Source organism: Danio rerio, chromosome 17, assembly GCF_052040795.2.
Source record: "Danio rerio strain M-AB ecotype USA chromosome 17, GRCz13ab, whole genome shotgun sequence".
Classification (NCBI taxonomy): Eukaryota; Metazoa; Chordata; class Actinopteri; order Cypriniformes; family Danionidae; genus Danio; species Danio rerio.
Window position 1 is genome coordinate 11,606,718 of NC_141037.1, and position 27,335 is coordinate 11,634,052.

The window sequence follows — 27,335 nt, forward strand, 5'->3', positions numbered from 1 at the left end:
TCATAATCATCATATTATATAAACTTTAGTCGACTTTCAAAACTCGCTGCGTGCCTACACCTCTGCACAAAAGGCTGTTACTCCGGTTTCACGGAACATGAGCGGCGCCTATTTTATTGGCGTGCATGGAAACAACCAACCGGGATTCACACAGGAGTGCGTGAGGCGCGCGGGAATGGTTTTCTGCGCGCATGCGTCAGTTTGCTTTCACCAGCATTGAACCAGAGGGGGAGAGCTACGTCAGTAACACCAACAATAATTTAGTGGCTGCATTTTATGTATTTATTTATTTAAATATTGGGAATTTATAAGTACATTTAAATCAATAATGTCAACAGCAAAATTATATTGGGGTGGCCACAGGGGTGGCCAGAGTTTACCGTGGGGTGGCCGTGGCCACCCCTGGCCACCCCTTGGGGGCGCCCCTGGCCAGCTGAGAGACATAGTCCCTCCAGCGTGTCCTGGGTCTTCCCCGAGGCCTCCTCGGGGCGGTACATGCCACCTCACTACAGAGGAAGCATCTGAAACAGATGCCCAAGCCACTTCAGCTGACTTCTCTCGATGTGGAAGAGCAGCAGCTCTACTCCGAGCTCCTCCCGGTCACAGAGCTCTCAGCCTATCTATAAGGGTGCGCTCTGCCACCCTGTGAAGAGAACTTATTTCGGCCGCTTGTATCCGAGATCTTGTCTTTTCTGTCATGACCATAGGTGAGAGTAGGAATGTATATTGACCGGTATATCGAGAATTTTGCCTTTTGGCTCAGCTCCTTCTTTACCACAACGGACCTGTACATTGACCGCATTACTGCTGCCGCTGCACCGATCTATCTGTCAATCTCACGTTCCATCCTTCCCTCACTCGTGTAAGGACTTTCCTCCAACCTGGAGATGGCAAATCACCTTTTTTCGGTGGACCACCTTGGCCTCGGAATTTGAGGTCTGATTCTTCGTTCATTCATTTTCTTGTCGGCTTAGTCCCTTTATTAATCAGGGGTCGCCACAGCGGATTAAACCGCCAACTTATCCAGCAAGTTTTTACGCAGCCGATGCCCTTCCAGCTGCAACCCATTTCTGGGAAACATCCACACACACACTACTGACAATTTAGCCTACCCAATTCACCTGTACTGCATGTCTTTGGACTGTGGGGAAAACCGGAGCACCCGGAGGAAACCCACGCAAAGGCAGGGAGAACATGCAAACTCCACACAGAAACACCAACTGAACCAAGGTTCGAACCAGCAACCCAGCAACCTTCTTGCTGTGAGGCGACAGCACTACCTACTGCGCCACTGCCTCGCCAGTCTGATTCTTATTTATTATTATTATTATTACTATTATTATTATTATTAAAGTTATTATTCATTATTACCTCTAGTGGTGAACTAATGGTAATATGGTTGTTAAAAATAAACAAACAAACACCTAAAAAAAACATTTAAGTAATAACAGCAGCAACATTTCAGTTTAAAGTTGTACCAATTCCCATTGTTTGTGATTGTAACTGCTAAATATAAACACTTACACAAACTTGGATCAATTTTAATGTTGTTGTTGTTGTTTTCATTGATTTGATTGATTATGATTTTGGAGAGGCAAAGGAATCAAGCCTTCAGTTATCAAAGCACCAAATAAATATCACATTTTTATTTGGCTTATCAGTAACCTGATGTAGTAGAATAACTAAAGCTAAAATAATAAATGTTATATTTTTTTATTAAAAACCAACTAAAAATGAAAACCGTTTGCCAAAGCGATAGATGGTAATGTTATAAATAAAAATCGCTAAAATAGGATGCATATACACTCAAAAACACATGAAAGCTGTGTATCAAGGTAAAAATGTTGTAAATAAAGTTGATTTTATTTCAATTGTTTGACTTCAAAAGACCTCAGGAGGCACAGGTATAAATTTTATACTGCCTTTATTTATTTTTTTGACTCTCAAAGTTGTGATATTGAACAACGTTTTAACTCTTAAACTAAAAATCCTCTTTAATATTCACCTAAAGAATCTCCAAAATATGTCTCTTAAAGTCTTTTAATGGCCAAAACCCCCGATGTAAATCCCCTCTCTCTCAATAAATTCTTCAACTCAAGTGTCAAGCATCTACGCCCAATGGGTCCGTCTGGTTGTGGCAGGTTCTGTCCAAACATTCCCGAAATACAAGTGCGTAAAACAGCAGTAAAAATGCCACTCTGTGAAAGTGGCCCGTCATTGTTCGGACCCGGGACTCCTTTGGGAGCGTGAATGTGTTGAAAAGCTGAGGGGAGGCCGGGGCAACAGGACCAGGCACTCCGTCCTCATTAGCACTTGATGTTTGAACACAGGCCACAGGAGTGAGCGCTTAAATTGCTCCCTGTTCAAACAGTTCCCAAGCATCTGTGGTTCACAGCAAAGCAGGCCCTGTTTGTTTTCCTCTCGGCTTCATGGGCCATCACTAGGTCGTCTGGAATCCTGCTCGCAACTGGGTGGCAGGAGTTTTAGCATCACACTAGTGTCAGGCTGGAAACTGCACAACATTTGTGGATCCAGCTCCTGTGATACTGAATGTGCTCATAAAATAACATGACTTTAAACAATAAGGCTAAACATTTACTTACTGTGTAGCACCGCCTCACAATCTTTATTTTTATTACACATCACTTGTATTATTTATAACACACATGTGCACATACACATAATTTTTTATTTTCATTAAGCATTATTGTATGTGCATTATTATGTGTGCAGATTTTTATTATGTGTGCTTATTATTTGTATTATTTATTATACACATGTACACACAATCTTTATTTTTATTACACATTATTTATATTATTACATTATCACAATATTTATTATTATAATATTCATTATTACACACACATGCACACAATCACACACACAATCACACACACAATCACACACACAATCACACACAAACACTTTTTCAGACTTATTCAATTCATAGATTCTTAACACTTCTGTAGTTAAAACATTCACAAAATTAATACATTATGAAAATGTTTTGCTATTTTAGAAATAAATGCTCTAAATAACATTTTAATTGGTAGTTTTAAAAGAAAATTAAAGAAAGTTTTACTCACATGTCAATCATCATGAACAGAAAGCATAGAGACTGTTGTACTTATTGCAGTTTGCAAAAATTCAGAGTGATTAACTATTTTGGTATTCACACTAAAAATACAATCTTAAAAATATCATATCAAGTAAATACAGAGTATATTTAGTATATTAATATAGAATAGTAAATATAACGAATAGAAAAGGCACAAAAATATAATAACATTTCCAAAAAAATAAATGTAAATGAATAAAGAAAATATATGTATTATTATTATTATTATTATTATTATTATTATTATTATTACATTTTGTTTTGTTTTGAATGCTTAGTACAAAAAAATGCTAAAAATGTATTGTATAAATGTATAAAAATGTACGACTACTACTATTGTTGGAGTTTCCCTCATACTACCATATTTATATTAAAAAAATAAAATAATAATATACTATTTCAATTGGCAAGTTCCGTTAAAGCATAATTTATACAATACATTTCATGCTGATCAGGCTATCAGGTTAACAAAAGCCTGGTATATTAGCCCTAATAATACAATAATTAGAAACTGAAATAAATTGGGTCAAATACACCACCAAAAGGTTTACATTTTAATTTTAAATAAAATTAAAACTAACCCCAGTGGTTGAATTTTTTTATATTTAAAGCAACCCAGCATTTTTTAAAGAGTGTGATGCACCATTAAGGAACAACAGCCAACTTTATTTACAAGAAGAATTACCAAAAATAAACAAATAAATAAATAAATATATATGTATTTTTTATTTAATTGAAAAAATTAAAATAAATAAAATAATAATAAAACAAAAAATAAAAAAATAAAATATATAGGAAATAAAAAATAAAACTAAAAGAAAAAATAAGAAAAAATAAAATAATATAAAATAAAGAAAAGAAAGTAAAGAAAAGAAAAGGGAAAATAAAAGAAAACTAAAGGAAAATAAATTAAAAAATTATTAAATTAAATTAAAGCCTTTACATCATTACATCAGAAGCCAATCAATCAATAATAACGTCCCGAATGCAAAATACCTTCTAAATGGTCCCAAAGTAAAACAATACTTGACTGACTCGAATGTCCACAAAAAGTTGTGCATTTCGTGAAGCTTTCAAGAGATGCCAGCCTCTAGTTTGGGTTTACAGCTCGACTCTTTGTATGTTTGCGAGAGCGCTGGCCTTTCTATAGGTTTGTTTGGTTTCAGATCTCAGTAACCAGGCTTCCACAGTTAAGCAGTGCCCATCCTAGGTCTATTCCTTAAACCAACACAGAGACACAAAAGAGGAGGACAGAGCCCTGAGGAATCCCTCTGTCACTGGCAGACCACCCACTTAGGGAGCAGACAAGCCTGTTCGGGCCACACGGCACTCCATTTTGGGGGATTTTGAACTTCAATGGGACCCACAAGGAAGCCGAAGGGGTTCGCCAACGCGCCTCCTGCCCTCGGAGAAGCCAAACACGACAGAGATGGACTAAGACGTGATGTGGGTGGCTGTCGAAAAACAAAACTGCACTCATTGAAAAAAATTGTTGAATTTTTTTTTTTTTTTTTTTAAGGTAAGTGGTTGCAAACAATTTATAGAAGCTTAATTTAAACAAACTAATTAAATGTAGTAGCATTTTCATCGTATATATATATATATATATATATATATATATATATATATATATATATATATATATATATATATATATATATGGTTTGCAACCACTTACCTTAAAAAAAAAATTTTAATCCAATGAATCGTTTTTCCCTTAGGATAAAACGATAGAGGGATAGATAGAATGATAGAGCGATGGATGGATGGATGGATGGATGGATGGACGGACAGATGAATAGATAGAAGGATAGATAGACGGACAGAAAGACAGATGGGTGGACGGATGGATGGATGGATGGATGGATGGATGGGCGGGCAGACGGATGGATGGATGGATGGACAGACGGATGGATGGATGGAATGATAGATAGAATGATAGAGCGATGGATGATGGATGGATGGATAGATAGACAGATGGATGGATGGAATGATAGATAGAATGATAGAGCGATGGATGGTTGGATTGATGGATGGATGGATGGATGGATGGATGGATGGATGGATGGATGGATGGACAGACAGATGAATAGATAGACGGATAGATAGACGGACAGTAAGACAGATGGATGGACGGACGGATGGATGGACGGACGGATGGATAGATAGACAGATGGATGGATGGAATGATAGATAGAATGATAGAGCAATGGATGGATGGATGGACAGATTGATAGACAGATTGATAGATAGACGGACAGAAGAACATAAGGATAGACAGGTGAATGGAATGATAGATAGAATGATAGAGCGATGGATGGTTGGATTGATGGATGGATGGATGGATGGATGGAAGGATGGAAGGATGGATGGATGGATGGATGGACAGACAGATGAATAGATAGACGGATAGATAGACGGACAGTAAGACAGATGGATGGACGGACGGATGGATGGACGGACGGATGGATAGATAGACAGATGGAAGGATGGAATGATAGATAGAATGATAGAGCAATGGATGGATGGATGGACAGATTGATAGACAGATTGATAGATAGACGGACAGAAGGACATAAGGATAGACAGGTGAATGGAATGATAGATAGAATGATAGAGCGATGGATGGTTGGATTGATGGATGGATGGATGGATGGATGGATGGATGGATGGATGGATGGATGGATGGATGGATGGAGATAGACAGACAGACAGACAGATATACAGAACTATAGATAGCCAGAGCGATAGACAGAACGACAAAAAGACAGACAGAAGGACAGACAGATAGATGGATAGAACAGTATAAAATGATAGAATGATAGATACAGACAGATAAACAGAGAGTAAATAAGAGTAAACAGAGTAAATAGGATAGAATAGTAATTTTTCCACATCGACAGTACATGAATCAACAATGAAAGTCAGTATTAGAAACATGCACTTTATCATGGTCCAGTTTTAGTTGATTAGCACTGCATGAGGAGTTGCATTTGTAGCCATTATAATTGCACAATTCTTAAAGCCATGTGTACGGGAAAGACATGATGGGTTACGTCAAAGGAGGACATGATGGGTTATGTCAAAGGTGAATCCACCTGCTAGGAACAAAGCTTGTTGAGACTGTAGCCCCATTTCTGGTCTTGTCGGGAAGGCCAATTCAACTCCATAGGAAACTGAGCGTGTTTGTTATGATGGCCTTGGTGTGTGTGCTTTGAATTTGGGCTGCAAAAGGACAGTTTACCCATGCAAGAAAACAATCCGCGGTCTTAGTTGTAATAACACGAGCCAGCCTACAGCAGTCAGCTTATCCCAAACCCCGTCAGACAAATAAAATCAGCAGGGACGCAGACGCGAAAAGAAACACCGCCCCACATGCGTGAAATTCAATTTGGGTTCAAAGACGTGCGTTCACCCTTATTCAACTGCTCTGTCCACTTTGAAAAAACAATCAGAGAGTCTAGAGCAAAGGTGGTCAAGAAGAACATGTAGCTATATACTGAAATAATGGAAAACTAAATGTGTACAATTGCAAATATTAAATGGGCACTTATTTTTGAAGGCCCATTTTTCCTATACATTACCATGTGATGTGGATAAAAAAATTAATAAAAAAAAAACTGAGCAAATATACAGAAATCAATTATTTTGATTTACAGAAGCCTAAAATAAAATGTCACCCAGCATAGCAATAGCTCATCCTATCTCCTAAATATCTTATTTAGAACAATAATCATGTTACAGGCCTTTAATGATTCATTTAATGCTGCACCAAAACTCTAAAGACTATTGGCACAACCAGGTTTTACACATTTATCATGTGTTTATGCATTTATAAAACAATAAAAAATAATTTTTTATATTTATTTATGTTTATTTTATTTTAGTGTGGTATTTCATTGTATATACATGCATCAGCTACACTGAATGACGATGGAACATTATTTTGCCCTTCGCTTTGTCCCCTTGACAGATGTTATCGGCCTAAATACATGTTACAAGCCTTATTCAGTTTTAAAGTTACTTAGTATGTAAAGCAGACACTTGTTTTAGCATTTAGTACACTTTCCATGTATACACTTTACACTGGGTTGTAGCCAACTTTGGGTCAAATGTGGACAAACCCAACATTGGGTTACTTTTATATTTACTTTATTTATATAGCACATTTAAAACAGTCACAAGGCTTAAATGCTTTACAGCATCATAAAAACAAGAGACACAAAAATCGAGAGGAAAAAAAAAGACATTGACCAGTGGTTGAGTTTATGCATTAACAACCCAGCATTTTTTTACCATGCACTCTCAGTAATAGAGCTACAAAATCTGTCATCTGTCACATTTTTGTTCCTAACAGATCCTTAAAGGTACATATGAATGCCTAAAAAGTACAAATGTTTACTTCGTAGTACTTAAAGGTACAAAAGTGTGTGTGTGTGTGTGTGTGTGTGTGTGTGTGTGTGTGTGTGTGTGTGTGTGTGTATGTGTGTGTGGTACAGAAGAAAAACAGGATGTCTGATGATCTCAAATGTCATACACCCGTTGAAAACTTCTTCTTACACATCCAATTACTGCAAAGAAAGAAAGAAAGAAAGAAAGAAAGAAAGAAAGAAAGAAAGAAAGAAAGAAAGAAAAATAATGAAAAAGGACAAAAAAGAAAGAACAGAGAAATAAAAAAGAAAGAAAGAAATTAAAGAAAGAAAGAAAGAAAGAAAGAAAGAAGAAAGAAAGAAAGAAAGAAAGAAAGAAAGGAAGGAAGGAAGAAGGAATAAAGGAAGAAAGAAAGAAAAAAGAAAGAAAGAAGGAAGGAAAAGAGAAAACAACAAAAGAACAATAAGAGGAAAGAAAGAATGAACGAAACAAAGGACAAAAACTAAAGAATGGACAAAAAAGACAGAAGTATGAAAGATTAGAAAGAACGAGAGAAAAAAAGAGAAAGTATTGAAAAAGAAAGAAAGAAAGAAAGAAAGAAAGGAAGAAAGGAAGAAAGGAAGAAAAAAAGAAAAAGAAAGAAAGAAAGAAAGAAAGAAAGAAAGGAAGGAAGGAAGGAAGAAGGAAGAAAGAAAGAAAAAAGAAAGAAAGAAAGGAAGGAAGGAAGGAAAGAAGGAAGAAAGAAAGAAAGAAAGAAAGAAAGAAAGAAAGAAAGAAAGAAAGAAAAGAGAAAAGATAAGAAAAAAGAACAATAAGAGGAAAGAAGGAATGAAAGAAACAAATAACAAAAACTAAAGAATGGACAAAAAAGACAGAAGTATGAAAGATTAGAAAGAACGAGAGAAAAAAAGAGAAAGTATTGAAAAAGAAAGAAAGAAAGAAAGAAAGGAAGAAAGGAAGAAAGGAAGAAAGAAAGAAAGAAAGAAAGAAAGAAAGAAAGAAAGAAAGGAAGGAAGGAAGGAAGGAAGGAAGGAAGAAGGAAGAAAGAAAGAAAAAAGAAAGAAAGAAAGAAAGGAAGGAAGGAAAGAAGGAAGGAAGAAAGAAAGAAAGAAAGAAAGAAAGAAAGAAAGAAAAGAGAAAAGATAAGAAAAAAGAACAATAAGAGGAAAGAAGGAATGAAAGAAACAAATAACAAAAACTAAAGAATGGACAAAAAAGACAGAAGTATAAAAGATTAGAAAGAACGAGAGAAAAAAAGAGAAAGTATTGAAAAAGAAAGAAAGAAAGAAAGAAAGAAAGAAAGAAAGAAAGAAAGAAAGAAAGAAAGAAAGAAAGAAAGAAAGAACAAAAACACAAGAACGAAAGAAAGAGCGAACAAACGAACTAAAGTCAAACTTTAAGATTGAAAGTACTAAAAATGCAAAAGACATGCAAAACAAAACAGCTCATCTGATGAGATAAGTGTGATTAAAACGTATCAAAGAAAGAAAAATAATATTTCAGTTAAATTTCCTGCATTTTCATGTTTAATAAACGCATTCGACAGACTAAGAACAGATCACTTTTTACTAAACTTCTGCAGTTCCACATCACCAATAGTTTGCCTGTCAAGACGTGCTTTATGTATTTCAAGCAGATTGTCAGCCAACTGCCACCTGCACCTCAGTAACTGTACTCTTTCCTGTAGTAAAAGATAAGAACCGCAAGCTAAACAAACACTAAAACAAGATTAAAGCAAGACTCGGGTAGCCTTTATGCACATCCGACACCAAAAAGGAAGAAGATGGGCGACTTTATGCAAAACATCATCCAGAAAACCCCCCCCCAACAGACCAAACTAATGATCGTATAATATTTATGCTTGTATTCCTGACTGGCAGACATAATGTCTGTGTACCACAAACCCATACAATCAGGCGTGTGGCCATATAGCCACGGGCGCACACGCACACACACGCTGGCCCAGGCGTCTAAGTTATCAGGATACATGCTAAGCAGATCCTGTTGCAGATCTTGGCCTCCACCCATCACTAGGATGTAATGCTTTGGGTTGGGCTCTTCTACTGCAGGATGTGTCAGCACATCGGAGAAACGGCTAGCCTGGCATTAACTCCAAAAAAACAAACACACAACGTAGAGGTCATGCAATGAAGGATCCATCCTCATCTGTGCCCTTTACGATGCACATCGCTGTTTCAGAGCCAATTAATGATGAACCATTTCTTTTTCAAATATTTCCCAAAGGATGTTTAACAGAGCAATGAAATTTTCACAGTATTTCCTATAATATTTTTTCTTCTGCAGAAAGTCTTATTTGTTTTATTTCAGCTAGAATAACAGCAGTTTTTAATTTTTTAAACACCATTTTAAGGACAAAATTATTAGCCCCTTTATAATTTTCTTTTATCTACAATACGAACTATGGTTATACAATGGGTTGCCTAATTACCCTACCTTGCCTAATTAACCAAGTTAAACCTTTAAATTGCACTTTAAGCTGCATACTAGTATGTTCAAAAATATCTATAATATGCTGCTTCTTGTAAAGATAAAAGTAGTCAAGTTATTATAAATGAGTTATTAAAACTATTATGTTTAGAAATGTTTTTATAAATCTTTTCTCCGTTAAACAGAAATTGGGGAAAATGAATAATAATTTAGGAGGGTTTATAATTTTGACTTCAATTCTATATAGATTACAAAAACGGATGGATTTGAGTTTATATATTATTTTATATCTTTTTTTTTTTTTTTTTGCTAAACAGGAAATTTAAACCTTCAAATCATCATCATCATCATCATCATCATCATCCTCATAAAATTCTTGTTCAAAAAATAAAATAAAATAAAAAAACAGATAGAGTAGAAATGATCAAATGCAAATCATAATAACAATGCAATGACAGAAAGAACATTTAAAGTAATACAATTTTGCAGAATCCTTTAAAATATTTTAAGTACAGATCAATAATTGTGTTGCGTCATGTTTATTTCGATTATCTTAAATGAATAGATAGAGCCTTATTTCACTCATATCATGACATTAAATATTTTTAAAACAATAAAAGATAATGGTATACCAATAAAATCATCACACAAAGTAGGTAAAAATGTTGAAAGTGAACCAGATTTACTTGCATTTAAAAGAAATCTGTCATCACAATTTGCTTTTGCATTCATTATATCATTTAAAAACGATAAAAAATTTTTACAGACAGTTGAAGTCAGAAAACCCCTAAATTATAAGCCCCCATTTATTTTTCCCCAATTTCTGTTTAATTAAGAGAAAAAAATTTTTCTACACACATAATATGTTTAGAACACATTTCTAAACATAATAGTTTTAATAACTCATTTCTAATAACTGATTTATTTTATCTTCGCCATGATGACAGTAAATAATGTTTGACTAGATATTTTTCAAGACACTTCTAAAGTGACATTTAAAGGCTTAACTAGGTTAATTAGGTTAACTAGGCAGGTTAGGGTAATTAAGCAAGTTAAAACAATGGTTTGTTTTGTAGTCTATCGAAAAAAATAGCTTAAAGGGGCTAAAAATTTTGTCTTTAAAATGGCTTTTAAAAAAATAAAAACTGCTTTTATTGTAGCCAAAATAAAACAAATAAGACTTTCTCCAGAAGAAAAAATATTATCAGACAAACTGTGAAAATGCTCTGATAAACATCATTTGGGAAATATTAAAAAAAAAAAAAAAAAGAATAAACAGGTTTATAATGGCATACAAAAAACAAATATTATATATATTTTGTACATATATTCTCTTCTTTTCTCCAAAGCTGCATTTATTTGATTAAAAACTACAACTTCAGTATTTTTACTATTTAAAAGTAGTTTTATATTTTAAAATATTTTACATTACTACTTTATTCAATATATTTTAATGCATAATTAAGTCCTTAGTGTTACTTGATTCATCATTCTAATTCATACAATTCTAATTCTAATTCATAACTGGTGCTTAAGAATCATTTATTTTATTAACAAAACTAAAAACCATTTTTGTTTAATATGTGAAGGAACTTATTCAGAATTCTTTGATGAATATAAATGTCAAAAGATCCACACTTAATTCATTATTTAAAACAGAAAGGTTTTGCAAAATTACAAATGATGCCACAAACACATTAAGGTATCATTGCTGAACAAAAATAATCTATACTTTTTTAAAACTTACTGGCATGTTTTAATAGTAACGTTTAGCATAAAGTACTTGTACAATGTAATATAGATATTTTTGTGCATAATAAAGAATTTTAAAAAATGTAATTACCCTATTTAATAGTCAGGATTTACCAAGCAAAAACATGTTATCTACAAATATGGTAGCCAGTGAGTGACAGTATTATAAGCTCACGCCACAAGGCCAGGAGTTTGCAGGCTTTTCAAACCTTTAAACTATGATAATCCACTTATATGCACATCTTACGACCTTCTGATATTTGGCTGTGTTCAAACATCTAATTGCACTCTTTAATTTAATACAAGTCATGCCACTAACACCTGAAGATGCTGTTTATGACCATTTGACATGATAAGGCTGCCCTCTAGTGACCCGAAGTAGTACTGCCTTCCAATGGTGTGAATTTATTACCCCAAAAGTAAAAATTCTGAGCCTAAAATGACCTAAACAAAGCCAAATATACCATCTGTCCAGTTAGACTTAAATATCGAATTGATCAACACTACCAATGACAACAGAAAAACCCATGTGTTAAATACAAAGGAAAGTATTGTCTTCACACTCACCTTTGTACATGTCAACCAGTGAATCCTTCAGTTCCTGTTTGTGCATCCATGCCAGCTGATGCAGCTCCTCTTCACTCTCGGAGCAGCTCTCCCTAAAAATGAACAGAGGATATGCATCAATAACTCTCTTCTGTTATGCTTCATTGTGTAGTGGCTACTGGTCATATGTTTGCTAGCGCTCAGTGTGAGTTAGACTAATCTCTTCTGCAATGTCCTCATGAGCTCAGGGCTCACATATCAAAAGCTGTGTGTGTGGCTTTTTTTTTTTTCCGAACATTGTGTCCCCACAAATATAGCAATACCTGTCAGTTTTGATCATGGGGGATATTTTGAAGTCCACATGAGAAAAGCAGCTTATAAAAAAGAAATAACACAGAATGAGGTATTTTGAAAATGTATTGTGTTAGATTGGTTCCTGTGAGGGTGTTCTTTAAGTCCTGGCTGTCAAAGAAAAACATGTCTGATGCAACCACTACAGTATGTAATCCATTAATGTGATTTTTTTTTACATTTAATGGTTTTTCTTTACAAAAAATTAATATATATTAATATTAATTTTAGGGCTTTTAGTAGTATCCAGATAAGTAAAGTCCACTAAAGGAGGTCGAGCTTTCTCATATATGGTTTCTAAACTTTGGATTATTTTTAGGTCTACATGAGAAAAACGGCTCATAAAGAAAAAGAAATGACACAGAATGAGGCATTTTGAAAGTGTAAAATTGCAGACTGTTTCCTTTTATAGGTTTTCTTTAAATCCTGGCTGTCAAAAAAAAACATGTTCGATGCAACCACTACAGTATCTAATCAATTCATGTGAATTTCTTAGATTTAATTATTTTTTTATTGACATAAGATTGTACAACAACAAAATAATATATTAATATTAATTTTAGGGCTTTTAGTAGTATCCAGAACAGTAAAGTCCCCTAAAGGAGGTTAAGCTTTTTCATATATGGCTCCTAAACTCTGGAATAGTTTTAGGTCTACATGAGAAAACTGTCTCATTAAAAAAAGAAATGATACAGAATGAGGTATTCTGAAAGTGTAAAATCGCAGACTGTTTCCTGTGAGGGTTTTCTTTAAATCCTGGCTGTCAAAGGAAAACGTGTCAGATGCAACCACTACGTAATCTATTCATGTGAATTTCTTAGATTTAATTATTTTTTTATTGACATAAGAATGTACAACCAAATAATATATAAATATTAAATTTATGTCTTCTAGTAGTACCCAAAACAGTAAAGTCCACTAAAGGAGGTTGAGCGTTTTCATATATGGCTTCTAAACTCTGGAATAGTTTTGGGTCTACATGAGAAAACTGGTTCATTAAAAAAAGAAATGACACGGAATGAGGTATTTTGAAAGTGTAAAATTGCTGACTGTTTCCTGTGAGGATTTTCTTTAAGTCCTGGCTGTCAAAGAAAAAAAAACATGTCTGATGCAACCACTACAGTATGTAATCCATTAACGTAAATTGTTTTACATTTAATGTTTTTGTTTTTTCATAAGTTTGTACAACAACAAAAGAATATATAAATATTAAATTCATGGCTTCTGATAGTACCCAGAACAGTAAAGTCAACTAAAGGAGGTCGAGATTTTTCATATATGGCTCCTAAACTGGAATATTTTTAGATCTATAGCTCATTAAAAATAGATATGCCACAAAATTAGGCATTTTGAAAATGTAAAAATGCAGACTGTTTCCTGTGAGGGTTTTCTTGGCCTGGCTGTCAAAGAAAAACATGTCCGATGCAACAACTATGATATATAATCCATTAATGCAAATTTCTTACATTTAATGATTTTTTCATTGACATAAGATTGTACAATAACAAAATGATATATAAATATGCTCCCCTACACAATCATTCCAATATTTAAAAGGTATTCAAGTCATCTGGTGAAATTGCATTCATATCCCAATATATTTTGCAGTGATTGAAAATATTGCAATGTCAGTTTTTTCCAATATCATGAAGCCCTACACTGAAATATTCTTAAAAATAAAATATGATGTGTTCTTTGAAAGAGTGTGCTTGCATCATGATGATATTATATTGTCATTCTGCCATTATATAATGAGTGGCATGAAATGGTCTTTAAATGACAATAACATTGTTTATCGCCATATATTTTGGTGCAAAACAGTATATCACACGACAAAAAATAGATATTGGGACAGGTCTATATACAAATAAACTTGAATTTAATTTAAACTTACATCACATTGAATAACTAGAGCATATTCTACAAATAAAATTACCTACATAAAAAAAAGATATATATATATATATATATATATATATATATATATTTTTTTTTTTTTTTTTTTTTTTTTTTATCTATTTATAACTTAATGCAGAAAATGTGCAAATGAAAATGAAAATTATAGGAATGAAACAATACGAGCACATACAGACTCTATACGAACAGGCGGTTATGAAAAGAGTGATACGCATTAGCGCTGATTGTAAACATCCCCTTTTTAGTGAATATCCGCTGTTACCATCAGGAAAAAGACTTGAGAATGCCAATGTGTAAAACCAATAGACTGAAGCTTTCGTTTGTTCCTACCTCGATAAAACTGTTGAACTCTACCAATAACACTGCTCCTGTAGTACGCTAGCACTTGACTGGGTTCTTTGTTTTATATATTTACTCTTATATATGGTCTTATTCTGTAAACAATGTATGTTCTTAACTGTTTTTTTTTTTATTGTTTTGTTTTATTTTTACTGTCTGTTTAGAGCAATGTGGTAGCACCTTTTTTGCCCAAGACAAATTTCCTCTCGGGGACAAATAAAGTCTAACTTAACCTAACCTTTTGTCGTCTTGTTTTTCATTAAAATACACTGGTTTCACCTCTGAGGCATTTAAAAACACCACTTAAAAACTCATTATGATTATCGCTGTCATTACAATCTGTATTTGTTAGCAAGGTTAAAAAAAAACTGCCATCAATACATTTGTTTATACATCTATACACTGTAAAACCCCTAAAGTGAAGGCAACTCAAACCATTTAAGGAAACCGTATGCAATAAACCATTTAATTTCAATAACTAATCCTAATGAGTACTGTGAACTTAATCCGTTTGAGTAAATGAAGCAATTTGAGTACAGTAAAACCCGATAAATGAAGAGAATTCAAACCAACTGAGTACTGTAAACCCCATTAAGTTAAACAGTTTGACAAAACCAATTGAAACTAATCTATACGAGTACTGTGAACTTACTCCATTTAAGTTGAAGTATGAGGTATTTAACTTATTACCTTCAACCCTGTGTTTAAAACTCCTTTCAAATGAGTAGAATTAACTTTCAGTAAATTGAGTAAACTACACTCATTTCATTTGATTAAGTTGACTGTTGGGTTTTACAGTTTATTTTACACACACACACACAGTCACACACACACATCTACAATATACATTTACTTTATTTGTATTTCTTTTTTTTTAAGTCTAATAAAATCAAACTGAGAAATTTTGTGACTGTACCCAGTCTTAGAGAGACTGGACTTTTGTTTTCTACCTAAAAACAGAAGTAAACTCCACTTGCCCATTCATTTTCTAAGGTATATCATGACATTAACAAAGTGTGGCATCCCATTTCTAACACTGCTCTACCTAAAACACTGCACACTTTATTCACCAAATTAAAATCTACACTACAGGACAATCATGCTTATGCAACCTCTTTGCACTATCATGTCCCATTTATGCACATCAGTGTAACTGGTTAATAACTAAGATCCCAATAGTACTCACTTTATAGACAGCTCATTCTCCAAAGATGATATTTTATGTTTTGCCCTCTGAAGTGCACATTGAACATCCCGAGCCATGCTTCTGATATTCATGTATGTGTTAGCGTCTATACTAAGCCGGTGTTTTCAGACTGGACACCGTATACTTCATCTCAGCTTGCAGATCCCATGCATTCACACGCAACATGATCTGCGTGAGGAGACAATGGCTGTGTCTCAAAACCTACCGAGATCCCTACATTGAGAGTTGCACTTAATTTAATGTGATTTTATACTTATTTTATACTTATAAATGTTTATTTCTTAATTTGAAGTATACTATTTCAGTTCCATTGTTGTTTTTGACGAGTACCATTGTAACATTTATGATTCAACTAAATACCAATGTATATAAACTTATGATGATTTTGGTTCAATTATATGGACATTTAATTGTAAAAAACTAATTTTTCTACCACTTCTCAATGTGCAGTTTCAAAACAAGGTAATGATGAGGTGAATCTTTTGTCTTCAAATCTATCCCAGCAAGAATGAACCTTTTCTCATTACTCTATAACAGTTTTTTTTTTTTTTTTTTTTTTTACAGATGCTACGACACATTTCTCAATACTTGGGTCACTTTTGCAAAACTCTTCACATAATTCTCCTAACCAACTTTCAGCTTGGCAAAGCAGTTTATTTCACATTTAAAATGCACTACAACTACCAAAACACTTTATTCAGGTCTCAAATAATCCTATACTTCCAGAACACTAGTAAAAGTTGACAGCCGACAAACTTTGTCACCCACAAAACAATGAACTAAAAAACACTAACACACGTAGCATTACACAGTGTTTACTTGTGTAAAACAGGGACACATCTCTGTTTATAATGGCAATATATATTGTTTATGCAATATATGTGTAACGAAGTGGCTGAAACAGAGGGATCCATTTGCAGTATGTTTATTAAACACCGTTTCAAGAGTTCACACTTAGATATTGCTTGACAACTGTTAGCAGGTTTGGCATGCTGTCCCGGGAGAGAACCCTGAGCTCGGAGATAGTTGAGCCCAGGGCTCCCGCCAGGTCCATGGAGCATGTGAGGGGAGTATGAGATCAGGTGGTTCTCGAGAGCTCCCCTTTTTAAAGGAGGAAAGGAGGAGAAAGGGGGTGGATGGGGGGATTCTTCGGAAAACGAAGATAAGGGAGTAATATCTAGCTAGGCTATTTATAGTAAGTTAGGATAGATCTGATTGGCTAACTAATGAGTGTAGATAGGCGGCCAGCTGCAGTCAATTATATCACATGTTCCTCTCGAAATTAGTTTAAAAACTTCACTTAATAACAACAAGCACACAGATGTAATGCGTGTGCGAACTCACATCAAACACAGTAGTATTAGGTCGAAGGGCTGGCGGCATGTAAACACAGGATGAGTATGCAGGCATGGGTCAGAGGCAGGCGGCGAATATCAAAGTCGGTGTGCAGGCTAGAGTTCAGGGCAGGCGGCGTGGATCATAGTCCGGATTTAGGCTGAGGTACAAGGCAGGCGGCAGGCAGGACAAGGTCGATAACCAAGGCAAGGTAAGCAATGGGGAAGCAGGCAAGGATGAGAAAGCTCAGTAGTGTTAGCCGGGGCAGAACAAGACTTCGCAATGAGAGTGAGTGTGTGTGCTGCTTACAAGGGTGAGCCAAGTGATTGAGAGATGAGCTGCAGGTGTGAGTGCTAATCAGTCAGTGGATGATGTAATGTCAAAAGTCCGGTGATGATGGCCTCTGCTGGCCAGCGAGGGGAATGACTGGGACCGAGTCGGTGACAATGTTTCTGGAATGAATCAGACATGATCCAGAATTCCTCAATATTTTATTTTGTTTATTTTTTTTTTTTGCAAGTAATTCCAAAATACAAGAATTTGTATACACACATCCACTGATACAAACACAACAGCAATGCTAATCCAGGGTTTCTGCAGATATCATAATGTCAAATTTAAGACTTTTTAAGACCTTTTTAAGACCATTACGTATTAAATTTAAGACCTGTATCGCAATATCAAAAACATGCGAGAGAAAATGTAAAATCACAAAATTAGTGGTAAAATAAATGTATTTAAATTGAACAGCACTAAAGACAATAACAGGCAACATCCTAATGCTGATGTATACTTTTACTTGGCGCCGCATCGCACAACTCACGAAACGGACGAGGCTTTTTTACTTGACACGTTCGCTATTATTTTTTTAAATGAAAGGGGGCGGTCAAAAGAAACAGACAGTAAAATCAGACAAATAAAAAGAGAATCATTATTATCATTGAAGATGTTTTTGGGAGCCTCTTATTTTATTTTAACAAACTTATCTGACTGGTTAAACTGCATTTTTAGATTTTAAATATGTTTCAATAAAATACTGCTGTTGATTTTTGATGTCTTACTCAGTTTTGCATTATGTTATTGTTTTGAACACAAGTTTAACAGTTTTGAAAACAGTATGCAAGCACATGCAAGATGTCCATTACGTACAAAGATTTTTGGCAGTTGTTGTGTCAAAATGAGAAACGAATTTATAAAATTTGAGAGATGTAGTCATTGAATGCATTTTGTGCCAAAAAATTACGTTAAAACATCACCTAATTTAGGAATGTTCAGTTGAAGTGTCTTCGTCTCTATCTTTGTCTGTAATAATTTTATTTCAAGAGCTACCAAACCAGGTCATTGATCATGGAGACCTCTCGAGTGGAACTGCAGGGCCTGATGACTGGAAACAACTGTTTCTTTTTGTTATTTGCTATCTGTTAATTATGTCTAAAGTGATATTGCTGTTTTATGTGTTTATTCTGTTGATTTAATTCTGAAATGATTTCCTTTTGTGCAAAATAGACTTTGTGATGTAAGAAACTGCCAGTCTAGTTGTAGATTGTACCAATTTTTAACCAGTTTTGATAAGACAGCTGAGAGCACAGCCTTGGGTAAGAAACAGATTGTACTTTGAGTGTGTGTGTGTTCAATTCCCTTTGTGGACCATATTACAGGTTTTGGTTCAGCTCTAAACAATGGCTGTCTGGTGTTTGCTTGAGAAATTGAGATATCGTTCAGAATTGCTCACATGTGGAAATTTTCTTAGTCTATCTGTGTTATTATATTAAACAAACTCGATTAATGTAACCATTTAGAAGAAAATGGCATATTTTACTATAGATTTTAGACCTAGGGAGCCGCCATCTTGTTAACTAGGCAAGTTAGGGTAATTAGGCAAGTTATAGAATAATGATGGTTTGTTCTGTAGACTATCGAAAAATATATAGCTTAAAGAGGCTAATAATATTGACCTTAAAATAGTTTTTAAAAAATTTAAAACTGCTTTTATTCTAGCCAAAAAAGCAAATAAGACTTTCTACAGAAGAAAAAAATATTATCAGACATGCATAAATTCCCTTGCTCTGTTAAACATAACAGAATATATATATATATATATATATATATATATATATATATATATATATATATATATATATATATATATATATATATATATATATATATATATATATATATATATATATATTTATTTATTTATTTATTTATTTATTTATTTTAACACTGACAATTTGTCTGTGCTTTTTGTAACTTGGATTTTTGTAAAAAAAAAACAAACAAAAAAACAGCATATCCACGTTTTCTGGCACATGAAAAAAGTGCATCCCCCAAAATAAATAAGTCAATAAATGAATGATTAATTAATTAATATGGGGTGATGATTTTACAAACTTGTAAAATGCTCAGAGAACCAGACAACAAATTTTCTAAATTGTTAAATTGTTTTTAATTTTCCAAATTGCTGTCAACTCTTTTTAGTGCATGTTTACTGTTCTCTATTTAACAATACAAATTGAACTGCTAAAAACTGGTGTAAAAAGAAGCATATTAAAGCCTAAAAGATGACCCTTTTGAAAGAGTACCTTTATTTCCGAGAGTGCTGCTGTTGGAGGACTTCACGCTCTTAGATCAGCTCATCATCTTGCAAAGTCAGCTGTTTAATATAGGGTTTGCCTCTTCTCAATTTACAGCACTTCGCTGGGTATCATCATTCGAGAACATGGTTTTTCTTACCATTGATAGTTGACTACACATAGCTCAGTCTCTCATACAAACCAAATGATCCAACAGTAACCGCAAGGTTTTCACAATGCCTGAAGGACATCTCAGCATGGATGAAAGATCTTTAATCCAGCGGCTGGATCTGGCAGAAACAGAGCTTCTTGTCCTCTCTGCACTGGCTTAAGGTTGAAGCTTGCATCATGCTAAACACTTTATGCTTGCATAGCAGAACAGTCAAAAGCTCTGCATCCATGGCTTCTACAACTCTTCACCAGAAGCCTTCAGTCAGTCAGTAAGTAACAAAGGTACTCTAAATTACTTTCCAGAACCTTTTTTACTGTTCCTCAATGGTACTGCTGCAAACGGTTTATGTCTGCCATGAGGTATCGTGTCAAAACACATGATAGTGTCACATATGGATGATGCAATTTAGTCCGTGTTATATACATAATTCATTCATAGAAAAAACAGCCAGAAAGGGGAAACTGATGGATTTGTGTCAAATATTAGCATCATTTACCCATAACAATGTACACCTATCACTGTCTGTAAGTATGTTTGTGTGCTCTTTATACTGCTTCTATTCAAATTTGTAGTTAAGTGAGGAAATAAATAAATTGAAATGCAAATCAAAGTATAAATAGCAGAAGTGAACAGATAGATTTTCCCTACCAGCAAATATTAATCCGACAGCAAATATAAAAGCAGACATAAACCCGCTATAACTTCATCACCAATGACTAAATCTCTTAAAGATTTCTCTGAAACATCAGTGAATTGTAGCTCTAACATGGACATCAAGGCTTATAAATTACTGAAAAACAGCTGCAGGAGAAGTATATTGATTGCAAGTGCTCACATTGTGATCATATCTCTGTTTTGTTGTGTTGATATGCAATTTCAAATATTCATAGCTTGAAACAGATGGAAATATAATTGCTATTAGTATGACTACAATGGCGAAGGCTTAAACAGAGCAGTGCTCATAATATCAAGCAAAAAGAAAAAAGAAAAAGAGAGCTGGAAAACATAACCTGCTTTGTATTTCTGTAGGAAACACAGTTCTGTTTAGGGTAAGAGGTGTGAGAGTTATTGCCGTCAGTATATCACTGAATGTGTCAAAAATATCGAAAACAAAACCAACTTAACCAGCACCCCTCACAGAGCTTGATCCACTCTGGCATCGGTTGCTAAGCCACGATTGGTGGGTGGCGGTTTTTGGGTGTGGCTTAGCGAAGGGTCAACTGTTTAGGACAGTGGTTCTCAAACTTTTTTTATCAAGTACCACCTCAGAAAAAAAATTGTCTCTCCAAGTACCACCAAAATGAGCGGTATTGAAATACAGTAGCTTAGTAGGCCCAGTAAAGCAGCTACAACTCTGCACAGTTAAAAAACATGGCAGATAAACTCAGAAATATAGGCTATATGTCATGTATGGCATATTATATACATAATTTTTAATAAATTTTGAAATATATGTAGCATGTACATGACATATTTCATTCCTCCGCGTACCACTAGAAGCAAGCCCGCGTACCACTAGTGGTACATGTACCACAGTTTGAGAACCACTGGTTTAGGATTATAAAAATCGCACAATGTGAGTCTGGCTCATGCCGAGTTCAGACTGCATGATTTTAGCCTGATTTTGATAAGTCAAAATTATATATATATATATATAAATAATCACAGGCAAATCGTCGCTCGTTCACACGAGTAAAAATCACACAATGTGAACTATTAAAGACACGATCTGAGAAAATTGCAGATTAGTCGCCAACACCCATCAGATATTTGGCATGCTAATTGGCGATTACTACAGCCAATGACAGATCAGCATCCACTAGTATGGGTATCTGCAGGCCAGCAGGAGGGAAAAAAAAGTTTGAGAAAAAAGTCAGTTGAACAAAATAAGTAGATTTTTTTACTCCACTAAAGGCATCTTTCTCATTATGTAGTTAATAGCAATACTACCTTGCTTGTTTCCATATGACTTCTCGCAAATGTTTGGTTGTGAGACGTAGTTTGTGAACCGAGTAAAAGTTGTTGGCGATTCTTTCTATTGTAAAGGTATGCAGTATGAAACGCCGTCACCGATCCATCCTGCGGTGTAAACACAGCAGCGACGGCACGCTAGCCCAGATAGTCATGCAATGTGAAAACATCTGTGATGCGACTACTTTAAAAATCGTGCAATTTGTACATTAAGGAAGGTTCAAATGGTTCAAAGGAAGGTTGTGGTTCAAATTTCCTATGTCTGCAGGTAAAACAAATGAATATGCTTAAAAAAATAAATAAATAAAAAGAAAAAAAGCATCGTATCAGGATCGGACCTGTATCGATCGATCCTAAAAACATTGGTATCGAGAACGGATCGGTTGCAAAAAAATTGTGCCGGTGCATCCCTATTTTTATTAGAGAACATTTGAACTGTTTTCAGTTTGGTTCTTTCATTTTCATTTTAATTTTATTTAAAAACATTTTTTACCTGTTTGTTAATTAAAGCCGGGCATCACAGTGGAGTAGTGGGTAGCACAATCGCCTCACAGCAAGAATGTCACTGGTTCGAGCCCCGGCTGAGTCAGTTTGCATTTCTGTGTGGAGTTCGCATGTTCACGTGGGTTTCGATTTAGGGTGCTCTGATTTCCCACACAGTCCAAACACATGCGCTATTAGTGACATGAATATACTAAATTGGCCGTAGTGTATGAGTGTGAATGCAAGAGTGAAAGGGTGTTTCCCAGTGCTTAGTTTAGGCTGAATAGGGCATCCGCTGTGCAAAACATATGCTGGATAAGTTGGCGGTTCATTCTGCTGTGGGGACCCCTGATTAATAAAGGGACTATGCCGAAAAGAAAATGAATGAATGTTGATTAAATCCCGTTTTGTTATTTCACCTATTATTTTTATGCACCAGTCAAGTTGCATGTTAATTTGCTATGCAAAAAAAAAAAAGTAAATAATTTATTTTTGGCATGCGCATTTATGTGAAATCGTGAATAAAGGTCTATATGATCACCTTATTTATACATATTTTTTTTAATTATTGCTTTTTTGCTGAGTAGGCTCTTCTAAGATTTGATCAAACTTTTATGATGTTTTTTTTTTATAATATCCGTTGTTCACTGCATAAAAATAAAACATATTGAAATATTTATATTTATCGGCCACTATATATTGGTTATCAAACTTCAAATATAAAGAGTTGTCGGTTATCTAAAAAAATCCATATCGCTGCATCCCTATAGACAGTAGTATTAGTAATAGTAGTAGTAGTAATGTAAAATGCATTGCAAAAACTTGATATAAGAAATTCCAATTTCACAATGAACTGCTTGATTACTTTCTGACTTCTAAGTGGCTTTGGATAAAAGTGTATAAAATATATCAGATAACTAAGCATCTGATAGTGGTCTCTAATTTTGAAAAGTGTTCTTTTTAACATAACTCATTAAGTTTTTATGCTGTGCTTCATAATACATTTAACACGAAATAGGCAACACAGTGGCTCAGTGGTTAGCACTGTCACCTCATAGCAAGAAGGTTGCTGGTTTGAGGCCCGGCTGGGTTATTTGGCATTTCTTTGTGGAGTTTGCATGTTCATGTACTCCAGGTGCTTCGGTTTCCCCTTGTCTAAAGACATACGCTGTAAGTGAATTGAATAAACTAAATTGGCCATAGTGTTTGAGTGTGAATGCATTTACATTTACATTTAGTCATTTAGCAGACGCTTTTATCCAAAGTGACTTACAAATGAGGACAAGGAAGCAACTTACACAGCTATAAGAGCAACAATGAATAAGTGCTATAGGCAAGTTTCAGGTCTGTAAAGTCTAAGAAGGAAAGTATTAGTACTTTTTTTTTTTTTTTCTCTCGGGTACAGTTAGTGTGATATCCAGAGAGGCAATTGCAGATTAGGAAGTGAAGTGGAGACTAAACAGTTGAGTTTTTAGTCATTTCTTGAAAATAGCGAGTGACTCTGCTGTTCTGATGCAGTTAGGGAGTTCATTCCACCACCTGGGCAGATTGAATGTGAGCCTTCGCGAATGCAAGAGTGTATGGCTGTTTCTTAGTGCTGGATTGCAGCTAGAAGTGCATGCGCTGTTTAAAGCATATGCTGGATAAGTTAGCGGTTCATTCCACTGTGGGGAAACCTAATGAATAATGGGAATAAGCTGAAGGAAAACAAATAAGTAAATGTATAATATAACATAAATACTATAGTAATTTATAATAAATTATACTTTAGTAAGGTTCCACACACTGTATTACTTCCTATACATTTCTACAGTATTTCTGTATTTGGATGTGGTCACTCTTTTTTTTTCTCTCTTATTTTTTATTTATTTATTTATTTATTTATTTATTTTTGGAGAATTAAATGAACATTGATGTATGTTTTGTGATGTTTTACGATAGAATAATATTTGGCTGAGATACTACTATTAGCCGAAGGAAAATTAATAAATGAATGAATGAAATAGCTTAAAAGGCTAATGTACTCAAAGCTAACTACAAATAAAAATAAGAACGAATAGTAGACTAAAAATGGTCTAAAGTGTAGAAATGTGTAGGTTGTTCTCTCATTTTTATCTTTACAGTGTGTTATATGCATATGATTTTAAAATATATGTTTCATAATTACAAAATGAGAGCCACACCATTCACTGACCCATGGATGAAATGATATCCACATATTACGGTATTCAGCATAACTCTTTTGTATAGTTATACACAACCTTTTAAGCTTGATACCAAAACAAGTGCTTTTATGCAGTCTGCTGTCTATGTAGGGAGCTCGAAAAGTGTTGAGACACCGCCATTCAGTCCATCCAAACATTGATAGTTTGAGTGGTCTATAACTTGTACCAAAGTAAAACTTGACTGAAGCCAGAATATTTAATTCTAGTGTGCTACAATTTCAAGACAAACTACAATTGAACTGAACAAGACAGCAAACAACGTGTCTTCGCCTTTCTGGCTGACGCGGCGTCAAAACAAAAACATTGCTTTTATTTTCGTCATTAGTCATTCAGTGAAAGCATGAATATTTATGCAGCGGGACATCGATAGGACTTACATCGATAGGACTTAGAGGTCTTTGGACTTACCATAGTAAGTGTTGTATATTCGGCGTTCATTTGTTGCTGGTCCAACAGGATTGTTTCCTAAAAGTTTTGGAGGGGAACTTCCTTTACAGTGTACGTAGTCACCGGCCCATAGGGGAATGACAATGCTGTGCTTGGCCACTAGAGGCCGCTGCTTAATACAGAGCCACTAAACTACATTTTGTTTAATATGAAACTTTTTTATTTAACTGTTGTTATTAATTTTATTATATTTACATTATAATATTTTACTGTGTTTTATTTTAATTAATTTTAATTATAATTTAATTTTAATTCTAATGGAAATAGTTTTTTTGTTGTTGCTATTATTATTCAGGCAAACATACCACTTTGTTAGTTAATATGTTGTTGTTTTTATTCTATTAACACAATTTGTAATATTTTACATAATATTTATATGAAATAAATATTTGAAAGTTATAATATATATTTAATATTTATATAAAATAATACTTTACAGTTATTTTGTTTCAAGCAAAACATACTGCTTTGTTAGTTAATAAGTTTTTTTGCTGCTTTTATCGTTCATTTATTTTATTTTCGGCTTAGTCCCTTTATTAATCTGGGGTCGCCACAGCGGAATGAACCGCTGCTGCTATTATCACAATTTGTAATATTTCATGTAATATTTACATAAAACAATACTTAAAACACACTGCTTTGTTAGTCAATATGCTTTTGTTGCTGTTTTATAACATTTATAACAATGTGTAATATTTATATAATATTTCTATTATATAAAAAATTACTTCATTCTTATTTCTTTTCGAGCAGAACAAACTGTTTTGTTGTTTAATATGTTTTTGTTGCTGTTATTAATACAATTTGTAATATTTGATATACTATTTATATTAAATAATATTTGACAATTATAATTAATATAATGTTTTATATAATATTAATAGAAAATAATATATGACAGTTATTTCATTTCAGGCAAAACAGACTGCTTTGTTAGTTACAGTTTTCTTAGTGGCTTTGGTGCATTTCTCACAACACTATTTACATTTGCACAACAGTTAATGCATTTCTCAAAACAATTAGTACAAACTGCAAAACCTAGATGATAACCTGCAAAAGTGTGTCTCTTGCTCAAAAGAGTCACCTTGGAATTATAAGGTTCTATCTGCGTTCTGAATGATTTTAAGATATTGAGCTTTAAAGTTTTTCCATTCCATAGTAAACAGCATGTGTGTAACATTTGTTTTTTTAAATAAAAAGTGTTAAAATGTAAACAACTTCTAAAAAAAATCCCATAATGTAAATAAGTTGTCATTTATTAAAAATATGTCAATATCTCAATTTTGACAAAAATGTCAAATAAAACCTTATAATTTCAAGGTGACAAAATAGAAAGCTCATTCCTCAAAAGCAAGAATTGATGTCAATAAAAGTGTCAGAGTCATCAAAGTGAAAAGTCCTGACATCATTGTTTATGGACAAGATAGTTGAAAGGCTTTGTCATGTTTTCATCGCAGTTTACTTTGTAAATTTTTTCCAATGCAAAAAAAGTCAGATTTTGGTGACACTTCCTGAAAATGCTCAATACAGCACTATATACTGTTTGCACAGCCATTTGAAAACTACAGTAAAGTTAGACATCACTGCATTTATTGAAGTATCTGAGTACAAGACACTGAATATGTATGTTTCACATGTTTACTGCATTTGCTCTTTGCAATTCTAATTTATTCACAGCATTGTGCAAAAGAATAAACTCAGCCTTATTTACAACAAACATAAACTCCCTTTGGGTTGAACTGTGCACAACTGTAAACTATATTACAGTACATATTGAAACTGAACCTACAACACACACAGGTCTGTAAATCATTCATGAAATTGTTCAATTGAAAAGACATTTTCAGGAAAAAAAAAAATTATTTAAACATTTTATTACAATTAGCTTGACGGATTTTGACAACTAGTTCAACATTTTTGTATGTAATGACTCAAGTAATGAAATGAGGACTATTAGTTTTATATGGAATGACTATTCAGCATTTACAAGTTTAGTTAATTTTGACTGACTTGACATAAGCAACTGATAATGTTATAAAACAGCAGAGAGTTGTATGAAAGCAATTGATGCAGG

At 33.9% G+C, this 27,335-nt stretch overlaps 1 protein-coding gene across 5 annotated transcripts in view; it reads right to left on the reverse strand.

The window, feature by feature from the left end:
• Positions 1-25,329, reverse strand: part of mipol1 (mirror-image polydactyly 1) — a 176,727-nt gene extending 151,398 nt beyond the window's left edge. For 2 of the 5 annotated variants that reach the window (XM_087288603.1, XM_087288602.1), the window contains exons 1-2: positions 25,223-25,307; positions 12,260-12,351 (exon numbers count right to left, since the gene is read on the reverse strand). Coding sequence is in view for 3 of the 5 variants with exons in the window: in XM_087288602.1 (XP_087144728.1) it covers positions 12,260-12,305 (46 nt within the window). In the remaining 2 variants the exon portion in view is untranslated. 5 annotated transcript variants of the gene reach the window in all.
• Positions 25,330-27,335: the final 2,006 nt, after the last annotated feature.